This window comes from Tauraco erythrolophus, chromosome 15, assembly GCF_009769465.1.
Source record: "Tauraco erythrolophus isolate bTauEry1 chromosome 15, bTauEry1.pri, whole genome shotgun sequence".
Taxonomy (NCBI): domain Eukaryota; kingdom Metazoa; phylum Chordata; class Aves; order Musophagiformes; family Musophagidae; genus Tauraco; species Tauraco erythrolophus.
In genome coordinates, this window is record NC_141479.1 from 1,734,056 (window position 1) to 1,756,174 (window position 22,119).

General features: G+C 58.2%; 2 protein-coding genes across 4 annotated transcripts; both read right to left on the reverse strand.

Moving 5' to 3' along the window:
* Positions 1–875: 875 nt before the first annotated feature.
* GOT2 (glutamic-oxaloacetic transaminase 2) lies at positions 876–13,168 on the reverse strand. 2 transcript variants are annotated; one of them, XM_086620879.1, is made up of 11 exons: positions 13,107–13,168; positions 12,225–12,233; positions 7,473–7,629; positions 5,833–5,961; positions 5,395–5,454; positions 5,107–5,268; positions 4,797–4,901; positions 3,722–3,872; positions 3,314–3,479; positions 2,175–2,325; positions 876–1,703 (listed from the first exon to the last, which is right to left on the reverse strand). In XM_086620879.1, the coding sequence occupies exons 1-11, from the start codon at positions 13,166–13,168 to the stop codon at positions 1,581–1,583; spliced, it is 1,275 nt and encodes a 424-aa protein (XP_086477005.1). In that variant the 3' UTR covers positions 876–1,580. The 2 variants fall into 2 exon arrangements, with proteins under 2 accessions (XP_086477005.1, XP_086477004.1); XM_086620878.1 differs by lacking the exon at positions 12,225–12,233.
* Positions 13,169–15,417: 2,249 nt separating this feature from the next.
* On the reverse strand, positions 15,418–21,489 carry CALB2 (calbindin 2). 2 transcript variants are annotated; one of them, XM_086621031.1, is made up of 11 exons: positions 21,399–21,489; positions 18,275–18,351; positions 18,025–18,114; positions 17,853–17,933; positions 16,898–16,954; positions 16,698–16,775; positions 16,512–16,567; positions 16,266–16,305; positions 16,103–16,156; positions 15,795–15,866; positions 15,418–15,534 (listed from the first exon to the last, which is right to left on the reverse strand). In XM_086621031.1, the coding sequence occupies exons 1-11, from the start codon at positions 21,487–21,489 to the stop codon at positions 15,418–15,420; spliced, it is 813 nt and encodes a 270-aa protein (XP_086477157.1). The 2 variants fall into 2 exon arrangements, with proteins under 2 accessions (XP_086477157.1, XP_086477158.1); XM_086621032.1 differs by lacking the exons at positions 15,418–15,534; positions 16,103–16,156; positions 16,266–16,305 and having other exon boundaries at positions 15,821–15,866.
* Between the last annotated feature and the right edge of the window lie 630 nt (positions 21,490–22,119).

Here is a 22,119-nt window from a genome sequence, read left to right on the forward strand (position 1 = left end):
ACCAGGATCACTCTGCTCTGGGCAGGGATGAGAAACTAGGATCACTCTGCTCTGGGCAGGGATGAGACACCAGGATCACTCTGCTCTGGGCAGGGATGAGACACCAGGATCGCTCTGCTCAATGTCCTGGTACAGCTGCAAAGGGGAAGGATGCCAGCAGATGGAGAAAGCTCATGCAGCCTCGGAGGTAAGCCCTCCAGGTCCACTTGGAGAAGCGGCTTTGCTTGCTGCAAGGAGACTCTGTCGTGCTCCAGAGGCTGGCACCGGGCAGACGCCCTTTGGGAACTCACGCTCTCCCCAACAACACCTACTTCCAAACCTACAGGCTTCAATTTCAGCTCCGTGACACCGACTCCCACCCCGGGGAGCCTCAGCCCACACCCCTGGGACACATGGGTGGGAACGGCCTTTTACATGGGATTCTTGAGATTAGGATTTCACTGGCCACAAAAGGCCCCCTGCGCTGGCACGTCCCCAACAAGGTGCACGGAAGGGACAGGATTCAGCTGTGCCATGACAGGAGGAAGTCCCCAGCTCAACACAGCCACGCGCCAGTTTATTTGGATTAAAAATCAGAGTCCAGCGAGTCACAGGGCCTGGGGGACACTCAGTTTAAAAGGACAGAATGTTTGAGTCCTCAGCTCTCAGACTTTCCCCAGACTCTTCCCCTGTTTTCTGCCATTGCCGGAAATTTGGCTGAACGGAGCAGATAAGAGTGACACCTCGCACTGCCACGTGAGGGTGGACATGGCGGGGCTCACCTCTTGGTTTGTGGCTTTGGGGGGACACGGGAGGGCTGCTGGGGTGGTACAGGAACGGGGAGAGAGGCAGAGAACAGAGAGCAACTTTCAGAGGAGGTTCTTGGGTGGGGGGGGAGAAATTGTTTCACCTCAGGGCACAGGAATGAAGTCAGAAGAACCAGGCAGGTTTAGAGGAGGGACACGGGTCTGCCCCACACACCAATGCCACTGTGAGCAACACCTGAAAGGGTATCTCCAGATGGAAAGAGCGAAGCCGACGATGGAGCAGATCTTAGTAGTGACAAGTCCTCAGAGCTGGTTGTTGGAAGGCAGCTTTGGCACTGCCCAGCCTCAGGCTACAAGGATGGAGGAGGATGGAGCTTCCTGGCAGCAGGGACGGGCTGAGGTGGCAGGGGGGCACCTGAGCAGCCCTGCCCCTCAGCCCACGCAGCTCCCTGTCCGCTGCTGCTTGGGCCAGCAGCCAAGAGCCTCATAAAGCCTTCTCATGGAGAAAGGAGTGTGGGGAAACCTTTGGTGCCTACACCGGTAGGGTGGCAGTACCAAGCGTTTGCTTCCTCCAGTGCAGATGGGTGCTGGGGATGATGGACAAAGGATGGACAACAGGGGAGAACAGCTGTGAAGAGTGGGAGCCAGCAACAACATCCCTGCTCCACAACGCAGGGCGGTTTTGACTAGGCTTCTACAACAACTCATCTACAAGATACATTCAGCAGCGGCGTCAAGTGCTGTGGTTGGAAGTATTCTGCTTGTTTCCTTTCCCTCCCCATCTTCGACCGGTGGGGAAGGGAAGGCCACCAGCTCCAGAGCACATCTTTGTCTTTACTTTGTGACTTGATGGATGGCATGAGCCAGGTAACCTACATTGCCTGACGTAACTCCCGCCATCGAGATTCGTCCGTCCTTTGTCATATAGATGGAGAACTCCTTGATCAGCCGCTCCACCTGGGGTGAAAGAGCAGAGTTCAAATTGCTACTACTCTCTTAGCAGAGTGCAAATTTACCCAGCTTGCCAGAACCAAAGGCAAACTGGGAGCCGGCAGATGTGGCATCCCACTACCTGCAGAGCCAGCAGTGCACCCCGTAAACCAAGAAAGATGCTGCTCGGCTCTTGGGCAACAGATGTTCAGCCAGGAGAGTCATCTCACTTGAGCTGACCTTTAAGGCCACCTCAGAGCAGCACCAAGTGACTGCCTCCTTTGCCAGATAAGCAGGCTACATCTGCTTTCAACCTCCACAAGCACAGCAGGGAGCAGAGCAAGACACAGGTCCTCATGATGCTCCAGTGCCACAGGCTTGGAGGATGTTCCTCCTGGAGGAAGACCTGCCCACGAGGGCTCATTTCAGTGCCTGCAGTCAAGATCTTACTGACACGGACTGCAAACGACATCTTGAGACCACAGGATCTGTGTTTACCTGCTCGGGCTTCAGCCCTGTGAAGCAGAACATGCCGATCTGGTCAGTGATGTGCTGCCAGTTGTGGGATGATCCCTCTTTCTTCAGGTTGGACACCAGTTGAGTCCGCATGCCAATGATCCGGTCGGCCATGCCCTTCACCTCCTCAAGCCTGAGAAGCCAACCCAGGAACCACTCAGAGCAGGGCTGGGATGCACCGACGCGGTTCGCCCCCTCAACTACTGGGAATCAACCCTCTCCACCTAGGAGGTCCTTGTACCCCAAAAACATGGGGGATGCAGATGAGCAAAGACCAGAGAGTGTGAATCTGTAGCTCCAGCTGAGGAGCTGCTTCTTTCTCCTGGTACCTGAAGGTAGCTGCTATTTTATTTATTCCATAGCTCTTGGACACTACTACCAGAGTACTGGCATCTCTCACTTCTGAAAGACACAGGAGAGTAGGAGGTGCCATGGCAGCACTGCCCAAAGCCAGATAAAATAATATCTGCAGATAAACAAAGAGTGCAGGGGTGCCTCCCAGCACAGGCAGACATGCCCTGCTCCAAGGTAGCCCAGCTAGGAGACGTCTCTGCTGGGCTTTGGATCAGACACAAGCGCCAGCCTGCGGAGGGAACGCAGCTCCCAGTGAGGCCACAGCACACTGCCAGCCTTTGTTCTGCCAGGCCAGCTGCTGGCAGGGCCTTGACACTGAGAGGCTGGGAAAGCAGCACAGGCTGACGCCAGGAAGCAGGCTTAGGGCACGAGGATTACATTCCTGGGTCTTATTCCCAGGGGGCTTGCACTTCCACTTCCCCAGTATGAGACATACTATGTGGCTACAGCACCTCTGTCAGTCTTTCCCACCCCTTGGATAGACAGCTCCTGCAGCCCTCAATCCTAGGGGAGCTTTATCCCCTCCTTTACAGTGTTTTCTGCCCTGGTAACACAAGGGAAACCTGTTTGTGTCAGCCTGGACCGATACCAGCTGATGCCAGGAAACGAGCAGGGATTTCTCCCAAGGAAAGGGGTGGCACATGGTTCCGACTGTACCCCTGAAGCTATGAGCTGCCCATGATGGCAGCAGGCAGTAAGAGCAGCACAGGGCTGCCACAGAGAAACCTCACATCTCGCTGTCGTGAGCATCAGGGGTTCCCTCTTACCACTCCTTCCGAAGGTCAGGGGTGTTGAGGATGAGGGAGGCGATGCGGGCTCCGTTCAGGGGTGGGTTGGAGTACATGGGGCGGACGAGGATCTTCAGCTGCGATTCAACCCTCTTGGCTTCCTCTGCGTCACTGCAAATCACCGTGAAGGCACCCGCACGCTCTCCTGAAAGAGGGGCAATCAGGTCCCAGCCTCTGCCCGTGGATATCCAGGGCTGCAGCAAGACTTATCCACAGGCCACATAGCTCCAGCAGAGCCCTCTTCTCTAGCAAGGTCTCCACCAGCTACCAGCGGGTTATCTTTTACGCCCCCATCAGCACAAAGACACCGGCTGCTAAACCCCTGAGACAACGGGCTCCCTCCCAGAGCCTGGATTAAACCGTTTCCACATCACCTGCCCTACTCACCGTACAGCCCCATGTTCTTGGCGTAGGACTGCGCCAAGACGATGTTGATGCCCTGCTCGATGAAATGCCGCACAGCCCACGCATCCCGGTTGATGTCCCCGCTGGCAAAGCCCTGGTAGGCCATGTCAAAGTACACCAGGAGGTTTCGTTTCTGCCAGCAAAGAGGGGAGAGAGTGTCACAGGAGCTGAACAGCCCTCCAGGGAGCAGGGAAGCAGGCTGAGAAGAGCTATGCAAGCAGTGGCCAGCTCAACTGCAACTGTCGTCCTCCAGAAGTAGAGCCTTTCCCTTTCATCTGCCACAGGGAAGGCAGCCCAAAACACAAAGCTACCCACCACACATCAAAACAGCAGGTCAAGACCTTCCCAGTACATTTATGGGATGTGCAGTCCAGCCCAGGAGGCAGAAGCGGACTCAGAAGTAATAAATTATTCCATTTCAGTGTCTCCTGTATTATTGGTTTCCATGAAAACCACCTGAGAAGCCTCTGGGCAGGTGCCAGCCCTTCCAATGCGTCTAGGCGGATAATCCAGCCGCACTGCCCCTCAGCCAGGAGACCTGCAGCCATCTGTAGGTCCCAGAGGACACTGTGATATCTCCCAATTCTCAGGACACTACTAAGGTAGGCATCCCCAAGCCAGATTTCACTGATTACGGCTTGGGGGAGCAGCAAGGAGGAAGAGGAGATGAAGGAAGAACCTTCCCCTATCTGTTTTCAGCTGAAACTTGTGAGGAGACACCAGGCATGTCAAAGATCTTCCAGCGTTTTTAATATACCAGCACTGGGAGACCCTCTCCAGCTATCACAGCTCACTCTTTCAACTCTGCTGCTCTCCTTTCAGGTCTCCCTGCCCCAGCTTCCTGGGAAGGTGCCAGCAGAAAGTCTGATGGTCAGCTAGATGCTTTATGGGTGCGCTTGTCTGGCTCCCATCTTCAGCACAGGAACATGACACCCATCCTGGCTTCAGGGAAGGGAGTAACCTTTAGTGCAGTGAAGACCAGATACCACCCATGAAAGCCCAGAGATGTGGTTATCCCAGGAACAGCACGTTACTCCTGCGACACTCTACTGCTCACCTTCACTATAGTCGCCAACTCCTTCCACTGCTCCTGCCGCGGATCCACCCCAGTGGGGTTGTGAGCGCAAGCATGCAAGAGGATGATGCTCTTCTCTGGAATTTTCTAAGGAAGATGTTACAGAGAATGAATTATTAATGACATCTGAGCACTCTTCTCAGCAGCTGAGATAAGACTCTTGCCCTAGAGGAGCTCTGCAAGGCTCCAAGCCTTGATTTGGTGCCTTCAGGCATCACATTGAGGCTAAAGCAAGAAAATCACCCGCCTCCCCACATCACCTCCCTGCTTCCAGGCATGAAAGGCAACTCACGGAAATGTCATCCGTGGCTCCAGAGAAGTCAAGGCTGCATGTCTTGGGGTCGTAGTAGCGGTAAGCCTGAAGTTGCAGGCCAGCATCACGGAAAATGGGTGTGTGATTGCCCCAGGATGGTTTGGGTAGATACACATCACGGCTAGACTTGAAGAACCGTTGCTGATCAAGAAAAAAAAACCCAACAGTGTTCAAATAGGTTTAATAGATTTAAGCAGTTAGAAAAGCCCAAAGATTCAGCTGCAGTCAAAAGATGTCCTTTCCTTCCCCCATCAGCCAGGGACTCACCAAAAAATTGGCTCCAATTCGCAGAGATCCAGTCCCAGAAATACCCTGTACAGTGACATACTGCAAGGGAAGAAACAAGTCCATGAGTTTGGGCAGCCACAGTACGACACAGGGAAAGTCCAGTCACTGGGTCCACACTGGCAGAAGCACAATTCTGCGACAGGTCACCCAAAGAGGGACACGGGGCTGGAGAGGACCACGTGGGTCAGCAACTCCAGTTGCAGGGCAAGTTGGGACCCCTGGCAAGGTCAAATCCCCTCCTCAAAAAGGGCTTTTTCACCCCAGCATTGAGAGGAAGCAGTTATCCTTGGGTCTGGCCAGCTTGCAACTCAGAGGCATGAGTACCCCTGCCAGTCTTTCCACTTTTGCTGGGCACACACGTACCAACCGTGTGTCAGACAGCACTGCCCACCCCCTGCTTCCCAGCCCGCTCCTTACCCGGCCACTCTTGAAAGCCTCACTGTTTTCACCCAGAGCCAGTTCTGCGGATGCCCGGGTGAAATCCGCTAGCCCACCAATGGGCAAGTACTCCTTGTCCATCTTCTTGGATGCTATCATGGCCTCCGCCTGGGAAGAAGAACACACATTCAGCAACGAAGGCATCACCGAGGAGAGGACAGTGGACAGCTCGAGGTTGCTTCTCTTCACATTTGGTCACACAGAAGGGGCAAAGGCTGGCTCACAGGGAGTTTCCCTTCAGGGATGAGGGCTCATTCAAAGCCAGGGCAGCAGTAAACATTTCAGGTGAGACTCTGCTTTTACCATGGGGCAAGGTGCCCAGCGGCCACCAGAGCCCTCAGTGGGTGCCAGTGTCGGTATAGCAGAACCGGAAAACCCGGTGCCAGAGGAGAGCACTGCTTCCAGCCCGTTACAAGTCAATGCTGCTGCACAAGGACATGTGTTTCGTTGGCCAAGCAGGAATTGTCCTGCAGGAAGGTGAGACTTGACTGTTACTGAAAGGCAGAGATTGTCTCTACACAGGGAGCCATCCCAAAACTAGGTAGGGTAGGGAGCCCTTTGCAGGACCTGGTCACGCTGCGAGCGTTATTGAACTAGATGGAGCAGGTTAAAAAAAATAATCCAGAAACACCAGCCAATTGTGAAAGCAGCCTGTCCGAAAGCCAGCTGACCCAGCTCTTAAACATGGCACCCCTCTGCTTTGCTCACCTCTACTTCTTTCAAACAGACCCAGCATCAGAAACCAGCCCAAGTCCCTACCTGACACAGGATCAGGGAGCAGAAGCAAGGACAGCAGACAAGGAGCCGTGCTCAGGAAAAATACAGTGACAGAGATATCAGGAGCACTCTGGGAACCCTATCCATGCTCCCAGAGCGGCAGGACAGACCCTAGCAGCATTCAGACACCACCAGGAAACTGTTCCTGTGACACCACCCAGGCTCCCCGGCGTGACCCAGCTGCCATCCATGCTGACACAGGACAGCGAGGGCAAGGGATGGCTCTAAACCCCACACTGACAAGAAACACGGACAACCCATCCTCCCTACGCCAAGGAGACCAGCCAGTCAATACGTGTGTCTGCTGCCAGCTATTTAATGGCCTATTTCTGCGCTCACAGCCCTGAAAGGCTCCGTAATCCCCTCAAGGGCAGTGTCCACATCCAGCTCCCTGGGCTGGAGTTTTAGACTGGCTTAGGGAGAAACTGGTAACAACAGCTCAGCAGAATTTCTAAGACTAATCCATTAAGGGGACAATGTCAGCTCTTTCCTTCCATGGAGGCTGGCCCAGGAGAACATCAGCCTATTCAAGAAACACATTGAAGTTCAGAGGACCGCTGGGTTGGAGGGCTCGTGGAAGCCAACACCGAACTAGATTTACCTGGATGGGAACAGGACACGTATTCCGTTTTATCCCCTACTGCTTAGCAACTGGCTCTGTGTCTCAAAAGCGTTAGTACTGCTAAGGGAGACATCCAGGAACACTGTCCTGCTCTCCTGGAGACAAAGCTTATTCTAAGGACCAAGAGGCAAACCTTGCCTAGAGGCCTTCCCCCTTCCTGACCCTTCAGGGTGCCCGACACCTCGACCTGGCCCTCCCCAGCAGCCAGCACCAGGCTCACCTTCCGAACACAGTTCAGGACATACGGCTTCCCGTTATCATCCCGGTACGCCCCGACACCCAGATTCATCTTCTTGGAGTTGGTGTCGCGCTTGAAAGCTTCTGTCACCCCCAGGATGGGGTCGGGGGGACCCATTTCCACATGAGACCACCATGAGCTGAAGGGAAAAAAAGAAGCTAAAGATTAGGCTTGAGAACCGGGCAGGGACGTGCACCAACATGGCCAGAGAGAAAACCTCAAGGGAAATCTTGAAACCACCGGAAAAGGTACAAGCAGCGGTAAAAGAATTATCCAGGGGGGGAAAAAAACCCAACTCCTTGATACTCCATGATCTGGCACTGCATTTTATATTGCAGAAGGGGCAAGGAGCCTCAGTTTACTGTGGCTGAAGGTAACTGACCCCCTCCAAGCCATTAACACATCGAAAGGGCCCTGCTTTCCTTACCTGCGGACACCAGGAACGCCCCAGGACACAGAAACCTTGAACTCCTAAGCTCTGACCAACCGCCGTCTCTTCCCAGCCTCGAGGTGGGATCATGTAGGTTGGTGCCCTCCAGGGAACCTCGGCCAGACCCAGGCAGTTGGCACGAAGCACCAATACGGAGCCTCTTCCCAACTCCTGGAAGGGCTATTGCGCAGGAAAACTCATCTGCGCTTCCCACCACGTTGGCTGACCCAACGAAGATACGTCCCTTCCCTGCCCCACAGACTCTGCCTCACTTGAAGAGGGATGTCGTAGCCAAATGCTGTTTTCCCAGAAAACAAGGGAAGAGGTTTGTGCCCCACTCCTCAGCAGCCGCTATACAAACCACCTGCCTCTGCCCTGTTGGCAGAACATCCTGAAGACGGAGCAGCTCTCTTAATGTCAAGGGCAGACCAGACCATGCTATAAAAAGAAACCCGTTGTTCTCTCTTTGGCCACAGCCTCTGCCCAGTCCCACGTCCAGGCTTTGCGGGCTTGCAGGTAGCGCGAGAGAAGAGGTGTGGTGGTTTTAACCTGCCTGACAGAGGGCTAGGGCTGCAACAGCCCCCTCCTGAAGACAGGACTGTTAAGAGGACTTCTCGTTGCTCTGAGCATCCTGACAGCATCACACAGGCGTCTACCCGCACCCCCGAGCTCCTGGGGAACAAAGCACACAGCGCCAGGTGGATTGGGTTTATGTCCTCTGGGGCAGGATCCAGTCTTGATTGCTAAAGGAGAGGCTCCCACAGCTAATGCTGCCACAGATCAGCTTTATAAAGCTTTGCAGCCCGGGGAAGACAGCCTCACCTGAAGATAACAGCCTTTCCCACCTCGGGAATGCTTTCCTAGGGCTGGATCTTGCCCCAGGCAATGCAGGCAGTCTCCAGTGTATGTATATGATCGGAGCCCCAAACACCATTCAACCACTTCAGACTTAACTCTCTTCCCATTCCCATCCATACAGTATTTCCAAATAAAAATCCTCTGTTTCTCCTCTTGCCAGGCTCTATGAAAAAAAGGGCAGTAAACACGTGTGAGGCAGAGGCACCTCAACTAGTTTAAAAATGGAAGATGTGCTTAGCATTTTCCAGACCACTAACAAGTCTTAATTACCTCTCTGGATAAGTACAGGATCAACTTAGGAAGGAGGATGAGTCAGTCACACCAGCAACACACCCTCCAGAGAGGGACACCGGTGGGGAGGGAGCGACCTGCGGAGCCGACCTGAGCAGGACACGCCGAGGGGGCTGTTGGGGCAAAAAACCTACTGCAGGTTCAAGCAGAATCCAGTCCTGCTGGAAAAACCTCTCCCGACACCTTCCTGGAAACAGAGGGGTAGGGGAAGAAAGAACCACGCTCCGCACAGGAGCGTATCATAGAATCATAGAATGGTTAGGGCTGGAAGGGACCTTCAAAGGTCATCTAGTCCAACCCCCCTGCAAGGAACAGGGACATCTCCAACTATCAGGTTGCTCAGGGCCTCGTCCAACCGGGCCTTGAACGTCTCCAGGGATGGAGCATCCACCACCTCTCTGGGCAACCTGTTCCAGTGTTCTACCACTCTCATGGTAAAAAATTTTTTCCTAATATCCAACCTGAATCTACCTCCCTCTATTTTAAAACCATTACCCCTTGTCCTATCACAACAGGCCCTCCTGAACAGCCTCTCCCCATCTTTCTTGTAGGCCCCCTTGAGGTACTGGAAGACCGCTATAAGGTCACCCCGGAGCCTCCTCTTCTCCAGGCTGAACAGCCCCAACTCTTTCAGCCTGTCCTCATAGGAAATGAGTATCCCTCTGTGCTTTACCCGGTCCGAGATTATTTTGGTCTGGAGGGCTGCAGGAGCCCGGCCACCTATTTGGAAGAGCTGCTGCTTCCGAAATGGTGATGGCACCTTCTTTCTGCTGGGCTTTTCCCCAAGCAGCTTTCTGTGCTGTAGGGATTTGGGTCCCGATCCTGCAAACACTTAAGCAGGTCACCGGGCTCTGATAGTTACTGCTGCAATTAATGCTGATCCTGCGGGCATGTTCCTAAGCTGCAGCACTCCGGGCAGTTAAGTACTTCTGTTCTGAGCCCGTCTTTCTATCGGCTTAAGGCAGCAAAGAAGGGGGTTTAGGACTGATTTTCTCCTTCTCAGCCTGAAGGTTTTGGGGTGAAGGCCAAAGAAAGACTCCTCTGCTGTTTCCAGGGAGGTGAGCTTGCAGGGAGACAGGAGAAAAAAAGCCCAGGCTGAGTTGTTCAAACGCATCAGGGTATTCAAGAGATCACAGAGGCAAAGCTTTCTAGACAGGGTGTGGGAGAAGAGATCTCCTGGAATGGGAGGCCACGAGCCCTAACACACTGCTGCCCCTGTGTTACCATAACATTGTTGTCTCTACCCTGCCTTATATTTTATTTTGAGCAATTAAAAAAAAGCACAGGTCTTGAACAAAGGTCAAAGTTACAAACTACACATCCTCCACAGGCGGCGGGTATTTCAGTGCAGAAAACTGAACAAAGGTAAGTTTGAGCTGGGGTTGAACTACCTGAGGGATACCCGGTGCGAGCCAAAGGAAGCACCTTCTCCAGCTACAGGACTTGAACACCGGTGGCCCAGGTCAGAGTTTGGATGCTGACCAGAGCTGGTATTCAAGTAGTCTCCATATTCTTCAGCCAGGCTGGTCTTCTGAGCCAGTTCTATGCACGGCTGCAAGCGCAGCGTGACAGATGGGACACAGAGGGTAGGAAAACACACCAGGAACTGCGTAAATCAGCAACACCTTTCAGAAAGGTTTGCAGAACTTACGGACCGAGCTGCAGGGACCCCAGACAGTGCTTATGGACTCAAGCCAAGCCCAGAAAGCAAGTTTTCCTCTAGGTAAGCAAGCGTTTACACATCCAGTGAAGGTTTCCATTGTGAAAAGGCCAATCCACATTCCCTGAGGTACAGCCACATGATATACTGGATTTCAAAAGCTCTGCCAAAGCCCCTACAGCACTTCTGGAAGCCCGAGCAGAACGGAAGGGCCAAAGGCCTGGATACCACAGCTAAAACAAATATTTACACAAGCCAAAGGCTGCTAGCTACTACAGTCCTTTCAAGCCTAAAAATTCATTGCCCCAGCTTCGGTAAGCTTCCCCCCAAGAAAAGCATTTTAAATAGCTGTCTGGTGACATGTGAGAGCAGCAGACTGAATTATCACCTTAATTAGCATTTGTGTGCCCAGGGAGCCATTTTAATCAATTCCTATCTCTTCACCTCAGTCCTCATTTCACAAAGACCATTCTCCGAGCAGAGCAATGGTAACAGCTCCAATCAACACCTGAAGTTGAAGATAAGGAAAGAGAAACTGCTAGGAACTGCTTGGCATCCCCTGTCCCGGGATAACGAGCCACTCTTGGGAACAACTGGGGGCTGTGACAAAGGCTCTTTACTTACAACAGGGTCGATCTCCTTCTCTGGGTAATTTACAGTTTGCTGTAGGACAAGCTTGAGAAAAGCAAAGCTCTTGCCAGGGGGCTGGTGTACCTTTCACAGGGCTGCCACAGGGCACGGGCGGAAAAAGAAAACACAATTTCAGACACCTGCTGTTCCACCCCTGCTGAGAAGATCCAGAAGGCTGCCCTGGAAGAAGCAGGGGCTGGGAGCGTTTGTCTCACAAGGCAGCGAGGGGCCGTGCTGGGCAAAACAGGGTTAATGAGTATTTACCAGCCTTCTTTATCTGCTGGAATGGGGAAATAAAACCCCACTGCTTCACCGCACTGATGAAGGCTCGGAACTGTTCCTTAAAGCCTCCTGAGCCAGTGTGGGCCACGAGTCCAAGGGCTCTGGAGCCATCCAGGCCCTGCCTAGATCCCTCTGTACGCTCTGCTTCTCAGCCACCCGGTCACCATGGTGGTCCCAGCCAGTGCCCTGTGGCTCTCAGCTCAGCTGTACTTTGTGGAGGTGTTCTGGGCTCCACAGGGCTCCAGCTGCACTCCGTGCCCTGCTATCCATCCCTCTGCTGGCTTCAGAGACAGCGGAGTCTACATCTGCCAGTGCAGAAACTGGTCCTCACAGAAACCCCCTCGCTCCCACCCTCTCATGCCAGGTTTTGCACACCCGAAGAAAAAGAATCATGGAATGGTTTGGGTTGGAAGGGACCTTCAAGATCATCTAGTTCCAACCCCCCCGCCACGGGCAGGGACACCTTCCCCTGGATCAGGTTGCTCAAAGCCCCATCCAACCCGGCCTTGAACACTGATGCCCCGGCACACGCTGCCAGCACCACCCCTACCCATTCCGTGGGGTCCCTGCAGACCCACCGCACCGTGCACGACTCCAGGCCCGGTTTAGGGTGCACGGCGTCCCTTTGGTCCCGTTACACGGCGCACGCCAGGCAGCAGGACCCCAGCCCCGTTCCGCAGGGCACAACGGACCCCGGCCCCGTTTCACCGCACGCGGGATCCTTCGTGCCCTGCGGCGCTGCGCACCCTGGCACCAGCACCCCAGCCCGTTTCTCGGTGCACGGGGTCCCTCCCGGCCCCGTTTCTCGGTGCACGGAACCACTTCCCGGTGCACGGGGTGTCCCGGCCCCGGCCCCGGCCCCGTTTCCCGGTGCACGGGGTGTCCCGGCCCCGGCCCCGTTTCCCGGTGCACGGGACCATTTCCCGGTGCGCGGGGTCCCCCTCCGGTGTCACTTCCCGGTGCGCGGGGTCCCGTCCCGGCGCGGGGTCCCGTCCCGGCCCCGATTCCCGTTTCCCGTCCCGAGCCGGTACCCCGGGCGCGGTGCACGTGCGTGTGTGTGTGTGCGCGCGCCACCCCGCCGCGCGCGCCCCACGCGCCCTCCACGGCGGTTTCTCAAGGGCAGGCCGGGGGCGCCGGGCCCGGCCGCAGCCAATCAGAGCGCGCGGAGACGCCGCGCGCCCCCCGACCCGCCGCGCCCTCCGGCCAATCCGCGCGCCGTCCGCCCAGCAACCCCCTGTCCCCGCCGCGACGTCACCGGCGGCGCCTACAGGCTCTGCGGAGGGACACGCTTCCTCCCGGCGAAGCGCCCGCTCCCCGCAGCCCCCCGACAGCATCATCATCCCCCCGCCCGCCCGCCCCGCTTCGCCTCACAGGAGCGCCGGGCACCGCGCTCGGCGCCGGGAAAGCCCCTCCGCCGGCACCGCCGGGGGGGTCTCGGGGGGCTGAGCCGCCCCTCAGCCCTCACCTGGCGCGGGCGGCGGCGAGGCGCGGAGCGGCGAAGAGCCGGCGGGTGTGCAGGAGAGCCATGGCGGCGGCGGCGGCGGCGAGAGGGCTGGCGGGCGAACGGACACCTCCCAGCGCGGCCGCCGGCGTCGCGCCCCGCCCCACGCACGCCCCGCCCCGTCCCGCGCCGGGCGGCGCCGACACTCGCCCCCTGGCGGCCGGGAGGGCTCGCTGCAGCCGCGCGCCCGGTCCTGGGCTGTGCTGGGCTGTGCTGGGCCATACAGGACGGTAGTGCATCATACTGGGCTGTACTGAGCCATACTGGGCCATACAGGACTGTACTGTATCATACAGGGTTGAACAGGGATGTACCAGGCCATAATGAACTATTTTGCTCTCGTGAGACCTGCCCTGCAGTGTTGCGTTCAGCTCTGGGGCCCCAACATCAGAAGGAGCTGCTGGAGCAGGTCCAGAGGAGGCCATGAAGATGATCCGAGGGCTGGAGCACCTCTGCTATGGAGACAGGCTGGGAGAGTTGGGGCTGTTCAGCCTGGAGAAGAGAAGGCTCCAGGGAGACCTTCCAGCACCTTCCAGTGCTTAAAGGGGCTACAGGAAAGCTGGAGAGGGGCTTTGGACAAGGGGTGTAGTGACAGGACAAGGGGCAATGGCTTTAAACTGAAAGAGGGGAGATTTCGATGAGATAAAATGAAGAAATTCTTCCCTCTGAGGGTGGTGAGGCACTGGCACAGGTTTCCCAGAGAAGTTGTGGCTGCCCCATCCCTGGAAGTGTTCAAGGCCAGATTGGATGAGGCTTTGGGCAACCTGGTGTAGTGGAAGGTGTCCCTGCCCATGGCAGGGGGGTTGGCACTAGATGATCTTTGAGGTCCCTTCCAACCCAAACCATTCTATGACTCTATGATTCTGGGCCATACAGGACTGTACTGCACCGTACTGGGGTGCAAAGGGTTGTACTGGGCCACACAGGGTTGCACTGGGCAATATTAAGCTGTTCAGGGCTGTACTGAGCCATGCTGGGCTGCACAGGGTTCTACTGGGCCGTACTGAACCATTCGGAGCCATACAGGACCATATTGCACCATACTGGGCTGTACTGCATCATCGCGGGCTATAGAGGGTTGTACTGGGACATACTGGGCTGCACACGGTTGTAGTGGGCCATACAGGGTTGTACAGGACAATATAGGACTGGACTGTCCCATGCTGGGCTGTACTGAGCCATACTGGGCTGTACAGGGCCATACAGGACTATATGGCACAATACTGGGCTGTACTGCACCATACCGGGCTATATAGGGTTGTACTGGGCTGTACATGGCCCTATAGGAGAGCGCTGTACCATATTGGGCTGTACTGGGCCATACTGGGTAGTACAGTGACTGCCCCCCTCCAGGCCCCTCCAGCACTGCCCTCACTCCGTTGCCATGGCCCCCACCTGCTCACCCTTGCACCCTCTCCCACTGATGCCACTGACACCCATGGAGGGGGGGCTCAGCCTCAAAACCAGCACCTCCTGTACCTCCCCAGCACCCAACTCGATGCCAGGCCACCGGGTGGGGTGGCAAAGGTGCCACCATGTCTCCAGCGGCATCACCACCCTGGGACTGGTTTCCAAAATGGGTGGGGGGCACCATCCTCTGGCTGTCCCCGAGACTTTGCCAGGCTCTGGGAGGGGGTAACTGGGAGTTACTGGGAAGGGTGCTGTCGTGGAGGTCACCAAACTGAGGACATCAGTGTCTCCACCCTACCTGCGTTCTGCTCCCCAGGGATTTTCCAGCCTCTCCCCCTCCCGCAAATCTATAGGGGCTTCCCAAAAAGCTCCATCTCTCCCCCACCCTGCTGCAGCCGTGTTCCCAGCGGGACTGGGGTGGGGGGTGTCCCACCTCTCCCTGCCACTCCCCAAGCCCACCCTGGGACGGGGACAGATGGGCTCAGGTTTAGCAGTACTTGAATTTATTTGTAAACTCTTCTTTGGTAAACGAGAAAAACTCAACAAGAAACAAAACCACCTCCCCCCCCCCAAAAAAAAAAAAAAAAAAATTAATCCAACCAGGCAGATGGGGTGAAAAAAAAACCCAACAAACTAATTAAAATAAGAGTTTTTCCCCCAAAGTGGGATTTTAAAGATCTACAGCGAAACCAGGAGCTGCTGGGGGAGCACTGGGGAGACAGGGGGGGAGCGGTGGGTGCTGAGCCCCCGAATGGCTCAGCACCCACCGCCCCCCCATCCCCCCCACCCCGGTGCTGTGCGCTCCCCTGTTGTGCTCGGTTTTGGGGAGGAGGAGCGTGGGGTGGCGTGGGGTGGGGGTGGGGTCCTACATGGGGGGCTCGTTGCAGAGCACGATCTCCAGCTCCTTACGGTAGAGTTTGCCCCCGTCCGAGAGGTTCATGATGCTCTTCCTGTAGTTGGTGAGTTGTTGGATGTTCATCTCCTGGAAGGAATGGGATGGGGGGGTGCTGGATACCCTATTCTCACTGGGGGGTACCCCCCCACACCCCTCAACTCCAGCTCTGGTGCAACCTCCCAGCCCATGGTCCATGGTGGGACATGAGGTTGGCACCTGGACCAACGTTTCTCCTGGTCACCATGGAGCACGGACACAGCGGGTGGAAGATGCTGCTGGGAGAGGGGAGGAGGCACTTGTGGGGGGTGTTTTGGTGGGGGAGCACCCAGGATCTGTCCCCCGCTTACTTTCTTATTCTTCTCGTATAGATCTTTCAAAAGTGCATCCAGCTCATTCTCGTCAATGAAGCCGCTCCCGTCCTGGATAACGAGGGAGGGACGTCAGCGGCAGGGAAGGACACGAGCCCCCATGCCCCCCACCCCAGGCATGGCTGCTGGTGGGGGGGCACCCCCAGGCCCCTACTCAGCACAGCCAGGGGTATCCCCAGCACCCCAAATCAGAGCAGGGAATTGACCCCACCAAAACCACGTGGGTTTAGGGGTTTTTGGGCTGAGTTACATGAATTTGGGGCGGTTTCCCAGGAGCCGGCTCCCACCTTGTCATAGAAGGCGAAGATGGCGTTGAACTCCTCCGAGGAGAGCTTCATCCCCTGGGCAGCAGCAAGGCAGAGCGCGGCGTGAGGGAGGGGATGGAGGTGCAAGCAGGGAATGGGAATATTTTGTTGTTTTGGTTTTTTTTAATTACTACTTTTATTTTACCTGAAACTTCAGCAGGAAGTTTTCTTGCACGGGCAAAAGTCTGAAAAGAGAAGGGCAGAGATGAGTTGGAAGCAGCCAGGAAAAGGCCCTTTTTTAAATCCAAAACGACTTTTCCCCTCCGAAACATGAGCAAATTCAAGAGGAAAACTGTTTTCCTCGGAAGCTGGAGCAGATTCTTCCCAGACTCAAGTGTTTCGGGGTGTCTTTCCCTCCCCACCACTTCCTTCTGGCCGCCCGTGACCTTACCGGGACATCTCCGACAGACCCAGCTTCCCGTCGCCGTTCATGTCGAACATCCGCAGCTGTGGGGACACCAACAGCGCCCGCTCACCCATCACCTCCTCCTCCCCTTCCTCCCACCCGCCGTGGGGTGACGAGACCCCCGGGGTGATGGGGGGTCCTGTCCTGGGAGAGCCCGGAGGTCCCACTTACGATGGTCTGCGTGTACTCCTGCAGCTTGGGCTCGTCGTAGGGCCGGTTCGCCTTCTTCAGCAGGTCCGACAAGAAGCCCTGGGAAGGAGAAGGCTTCACTGGCCGTCCCTGTCCCCCCTGTCCCCCGTGGAGATGTCCCCCGTGGGGATGTCCCCCGCTGGCAGGGACGCGGCTCAGCCCACCCCGTGCCCGCAGCCCACCTTGAGCTCGTTGGCTTCGATGAAGCCGCTGCGATCCGTGTCGTACCTGCGCCAAGCCTGCGGAGAAGCCACCACGAACGTTGGCGTGGGCTCGTGTCCCACCTTTCCCCCCCGCCCTGCATGTGTGCAACCCCGTAACCCCCCCGCATGTGTGCAACCCCATAACCCCCCCGCTGGGAGCAGCCCCCCCCACCCCAGCCGAGACGGGGTCATCGCAGGGCTCCGATCTCAGCTTGTGGTGGCCTCACCGGTGCCACGTGCTGTCCCTTGGGGCCAGATGCTTTTGTTCAGCCCCACGTCAAGAGTTCAGGCGCTATTATCCCCCCCTCGGCGTGCCAGGCTGGGCTTTAATATTTGATTGCATCCCCCAATAAACCAATAGTGCCCACTTACCTCCCTCCCCGTCCCACGGGGTGCTCCTCTTTCAGCCATCGCCCCCACCTTGGCTTCATCTTGCCCCTCCACCCAGGATCCTGCACGTCCCCCTCCACCCCCAGCCATAATTCCGTCCCCACTGGCAATTTCTCTCCCGCTCTGCAGGTGGTTCCACCCCGTGCAAGGGCACGGCAAGGTTTTGGGGTGGCCCAGAGCAGCGTCGTCTGCTTCAGCTCATCCCCTGGGCACTAAGGACCAACCGCCCCGGAGGGGGAATTTACGGAACCAGCTCCAAATCCCTGCAGCTGGAGACTGGGACGAGGGGCCCGGCTGCTCCGAGAGGTGCCTGAGGAGCGCTGAGGACTGGAAGAACTCATCACACTCCCACTCTCCCCCACAAAACCAGCACCATCCACACCCACCTCGCCTCCCAGTGCTGAGTTTAAGCCACAAATTTGGGGGAAATCGGGGCTGGGGGGGTGTTGGTGGTTTGGGCAATGCCACCTCCCGGTTGTTTCTCCGTGGTGGAGCTGGGCACCGGGGACCCGTGGGGAGCCCCGGCACAGCCGACCTCACTCACCTCCATGAATTCCGAGCTGGAGCCCACGTGCTGGCGGAAACACAGCAGGAAATTCTCCTCCGTGGGCAGGATCTGGGCCAGCTGTGGGGAACACGAACATCAGGAGGAACAGGAGCACCCCGGGGAGGGGGAACAGGAGCAGACAGGGGTCCGCAGGGCTGGCACTGCTCACCTCCGCCATCTCGATCTTCCCGTCCGCGTTTTTGTCGTACTTGTGCATGAACTCCTTCATCTTGTCGCCCAAGCTGTCCTTCTTTGAGCCCTGCCGGGAGGGAGAGGGGATGGAGCATTTACCCCTCTCCCCAGCCCGCTTCCCTCCTGGGGGTGCCCCGCTCCTGCTCATCAGGACCGTTCCCAAAGGAGCCTGAACCTTCAGATTCAGGAATGGGGAAGGAAGGAGCAAAACCAGGAGTGGTCCTTACCACACCCGCCCCCTTCCTTGCGCTTTCCAGCTCCTGGAAGAAGTTTTCCAGCTCTTTGCCTTCGATGTAGCCATTTCCTGGGGAAGAAAAAAAAAAAAAAAAAGTAATAAGACCCATCCTGCGCCGGTGCCAGAGGGCAGGAGGTGATGGACAGGTGCTCCCGGGGGATGCAGCGCTTGTCCCCCTCCGCAATGGGACGCGGCTCCGAGGCGACCGCAGCAGCAAAGAAATGGCAGCTGCTGCCAAGCGTTACACGAACCTGGCGATGCTGGAGTTTGCCAAGAGCCAGAGCCCCCCGTGTTGTAGCCCAGGGAGGGGGCAAAGCCTCGGGCTCGTCCCCTGCACCCCCTTGTAGGGCGCAGGGGGCTTTGTCCCCATCCCCATCGTGGGGGGCTTTGTCCCCATCCCAGTGTTTTGCTCCATTTTCTGCATTTGAATTATTAACCGGGTGGTTTAATTAAACGTCTCCTGCCCCAGTATCTGCCCACCAGGACTCAGCCCGCTGCTGGGGCCAGCCAGGGCAAGCGGGGTGCAGAGACACACCCCTGGGAGCAGGATCAGCCCCAGGATGGGTTCAGCCCAGCTCTGGTCTCCGAGGTGGCCAGTGGCCCAGAAAGGTCCCTGTCCCATGTATCCCCCCATCCCTCACTGCTGATATCCCTGCTGGGATGCGGTTCCTACGGAACGCAGGGTATTTGTAGCCCCTCCCTGCCAGCGGGATGCCAGGCAGCCGGAAGGCGCAGCCAGGACCCAGCCATGCACTACCCCCTCGGCAGTGGCCCTTGGCGACTTCAAGGTGGTGACTGGCACCAAGGGATCCCAGTGAGGACACTGGCTCCGCAGCGCTGCCTCCATCCTGCCAGAAATCTTCCCTCCCACCAACGTCTGGGCACAGCTGGGGGATGAGGGATAGCCAGGGCTCTTCTTTGCAGGCATCCCCCCTCCCCATTTCAGCCTCCAGAGGCTCGGACCGCAGTGCCCTGCTCTGTGCCGCCTTTGGCATCATCACCCGTGGGCTCCTGGGCAGCACCTTCTCCGCCCTGCAACGTGGAGGCTGGGAAGAACCCATCCACATCCCGTCTGGAAGTGCCCGGGGAAGCCCCAGGGCACCTTCCTCGCTGTCAGCCGCATCCCGACGGACGGGCAGCATCGCTCCCAGGAGGTGACGAGGGGCTCAGGTGCTGTCGGGGTGCTGGTGTGAGCTGCCAAGGGGCTTGGCTTTCCACTGCCCTTCCTGAGGGCTTGGCTTTTGGGGGAGAACTTCGAGCTCCTTTGAATTCAGTTGGAAAAAAATAAATCAGTAAGAGTTTTGCGCCAGGAAAAAGAATAATGCCAAGAAAAGCCATGGCCAGTAGCTTCGTTTCCCCCAAGCAGCAGCTTGGGCAGGTTCGATCCGTGTCCGCAGAGCGGCAGCGTGCGGAGCAACATGGAAAATTCCCTCCAGAGAGCCACGGCCGGACCTCGTGGCTGCACCTCGGAGCCTCCCTGTGCCATGGAGCCACAGGACAGCGGTGGGTGGCAAAGTGAGGACGTCAAAGGCACCCAAGGGGACATCTCCAGGGAGCGAGGAGCCTTAAGGGGAAGCGAGCGAAAGCCCCATCGGAGAGGTTTAAGGGCAGGGAAGAGCCTGGGCGAGATGGCCCCATCCGCAGAGGGATGAACCCCGGGTCCCTCCATCACCCCATGCCCACGGGCAGGGGGAAGCAGCCAAGGCTGTCGGAGGTCCCACCCCGTGTGGCCAAACATCGTCCTCGTCAAGGCCACCATCTCCCCTGACGCCCGAGTCCCTCCTCTCCCAGGCACCCGCCGTGCTGCAGCCCCACAGCCTTGCCCTGCCCGGGGGGCTGCAGACCACACTGGCTCCATGCCCACTCCCATGTTTTGGAGATGATGGAGCACATCCAAGTGCGCAGCGGGCTGTGCTGCAGGAAGGCGGCTGGACACCTGCACCAGGAGCTGCCCGCTCCCACCCAGCTGCCACCATCCCACCTTCCCAACCTTTCCAGCTGCTCCAGTGCCAGCTCCAGCAGTGACAGGGACACTGTGTCCCTGGTGCCGTGGGGCTGCAGGAAGGGCCCCAACGGTGTGGCCAGGCTGGCACCCAGCACAGGCTGAGCTCTGGCTGCAGCAGCGCAGCCGAGGATGCTGCATGACGCAGTTCCCAGGAGAGTTTTGGTCCCTAAACCTCCCCCCCCACCCCCGCCAGGGACAGGAGACCTCCCCAGCGGGCTGAGCCTCCTTCACTGCGCCACGGCACTGAAATCAACTATTTTCCTACCAAAACGATGCCACTTATTGCATTTCCTCCTGCTTTTCAGGGCTGGCAGCGATGGGGGCCGGGGGGTAGCGTGCCCAGCAGTGACTCTGAGATGTCCCTGTTGGGGACGTGGCCACTGCCACAGCATCCCCGGGGAGAGGTTTTGCAGGGCTGAGGAGGGACAGAGCGCTCCAGCCATGGAGGGGCCATTCCTCACCCTGCTCCGGGCAAGGGACACCCTCTCTGTCACCCCCATGTCCAGGGCAAGGGGGTGGCCCTGGGGCCAGGCTGGTGGCTGCAGTGCCCCCCTAAACCACCAGAGAAGCCAAGTGCCAGGGAAGGGGCACCGCAGAGGCAGAGGACGGGCACTGGGCACGGGTTTCCTGGGAGAGGGCACCTCGGGAAGGGCAAGACCCCCCGGCCAGCACCCGAAGGTGACACCAGCACCCGAGGGACACATGAAGGAGACTCAGGGCACCCCTGGGCTCAACGTCCCACGGGCTGGGGGCTCCTGGAAGGGTCCAGTACCAGGGGTCCCTGTCCTTTCCCGACGGGGAGGTCCTGGGGGGCCGATCATCTCCCCGATCCCGGAGCTCCCCTCGACGGGGCTGCGCTCCGGGGGCTCTCCAGCCTCCCGGGGGCTCTCCAGCATCCCGGGGGCTCTCCGTTTTCCCCGGTTGCGGTGGCGGAGGCTCTGCCTCCTCGTCCGGGCTCCCCCCGACGGGATGTCCGGGGAGTCTCCATCGTCCCCTCCGCCCCGCGCTCCCGGGGATGCTCAGCCCGGTGCCCTCCCTGCCGGTTTTTGGGGGGGCGGGAGTGGTGGGGGGGGGGGGTGTGACGGCGGGTCCCCCGCGCCCCGGGACTGACCGTCCGCGTCGAAGTGCCGCCAGACGTCGAGGAACTGGGAGGCGGTGAGCTCGGCCAGGTGGAGGTGCGGGGCCTGCTGCGGGCCGGCCATCTCCCGCTGCTGCCGCCGCCGCCGCTGCCGCCGCCGCCCGCCCGCCGCCGCCTTTTATACCCGCCGCGGCCGGCGGGGCCCGCCGCCGCCAGGGGGCGCCGCTGCCCCGGGACACCGGCCGGGGATGGGGTCGGGGACGGGGGGGACCGGGGCACCGAAATAGCCGGACACCCGGATACCGGGACACCCGGACAGCGTGGGGGCGGGGGGTGGGGTGGGGGGTGAGGCGGGCAGCGGGACACCGAAATACCGGGACACCCGGACACTGGGACCGGCGGAGGCAGCACCAGGCACCGTGAGGAGCAGCCCGCGCCCTTCCACTTGTCCCTGCCTTGTCCCCTGTCCCTGTCCTATGTCATCTGTCCTGCCCGACGTCATCTACCCCTGCTCCATCACCTATCGCTGCACCTCGTCTACACCTGCCCAACGTCACCTACCCCTGCCCTGTGTCATCTACCCAGCCTCGTGCCACTTGTCCCTGTCCTACGTCACCTACCCCTGCCCGATGTCACCTACGCCTGCTCTGTGCCACCTACCCCTGCCCCATGCCACCTATCCCTGTCCTATGTCATCTACCCCTTCCCGATGTCGCCTACCCCTGCTCTGTGCCACCTACCCCTGCCCCATGCC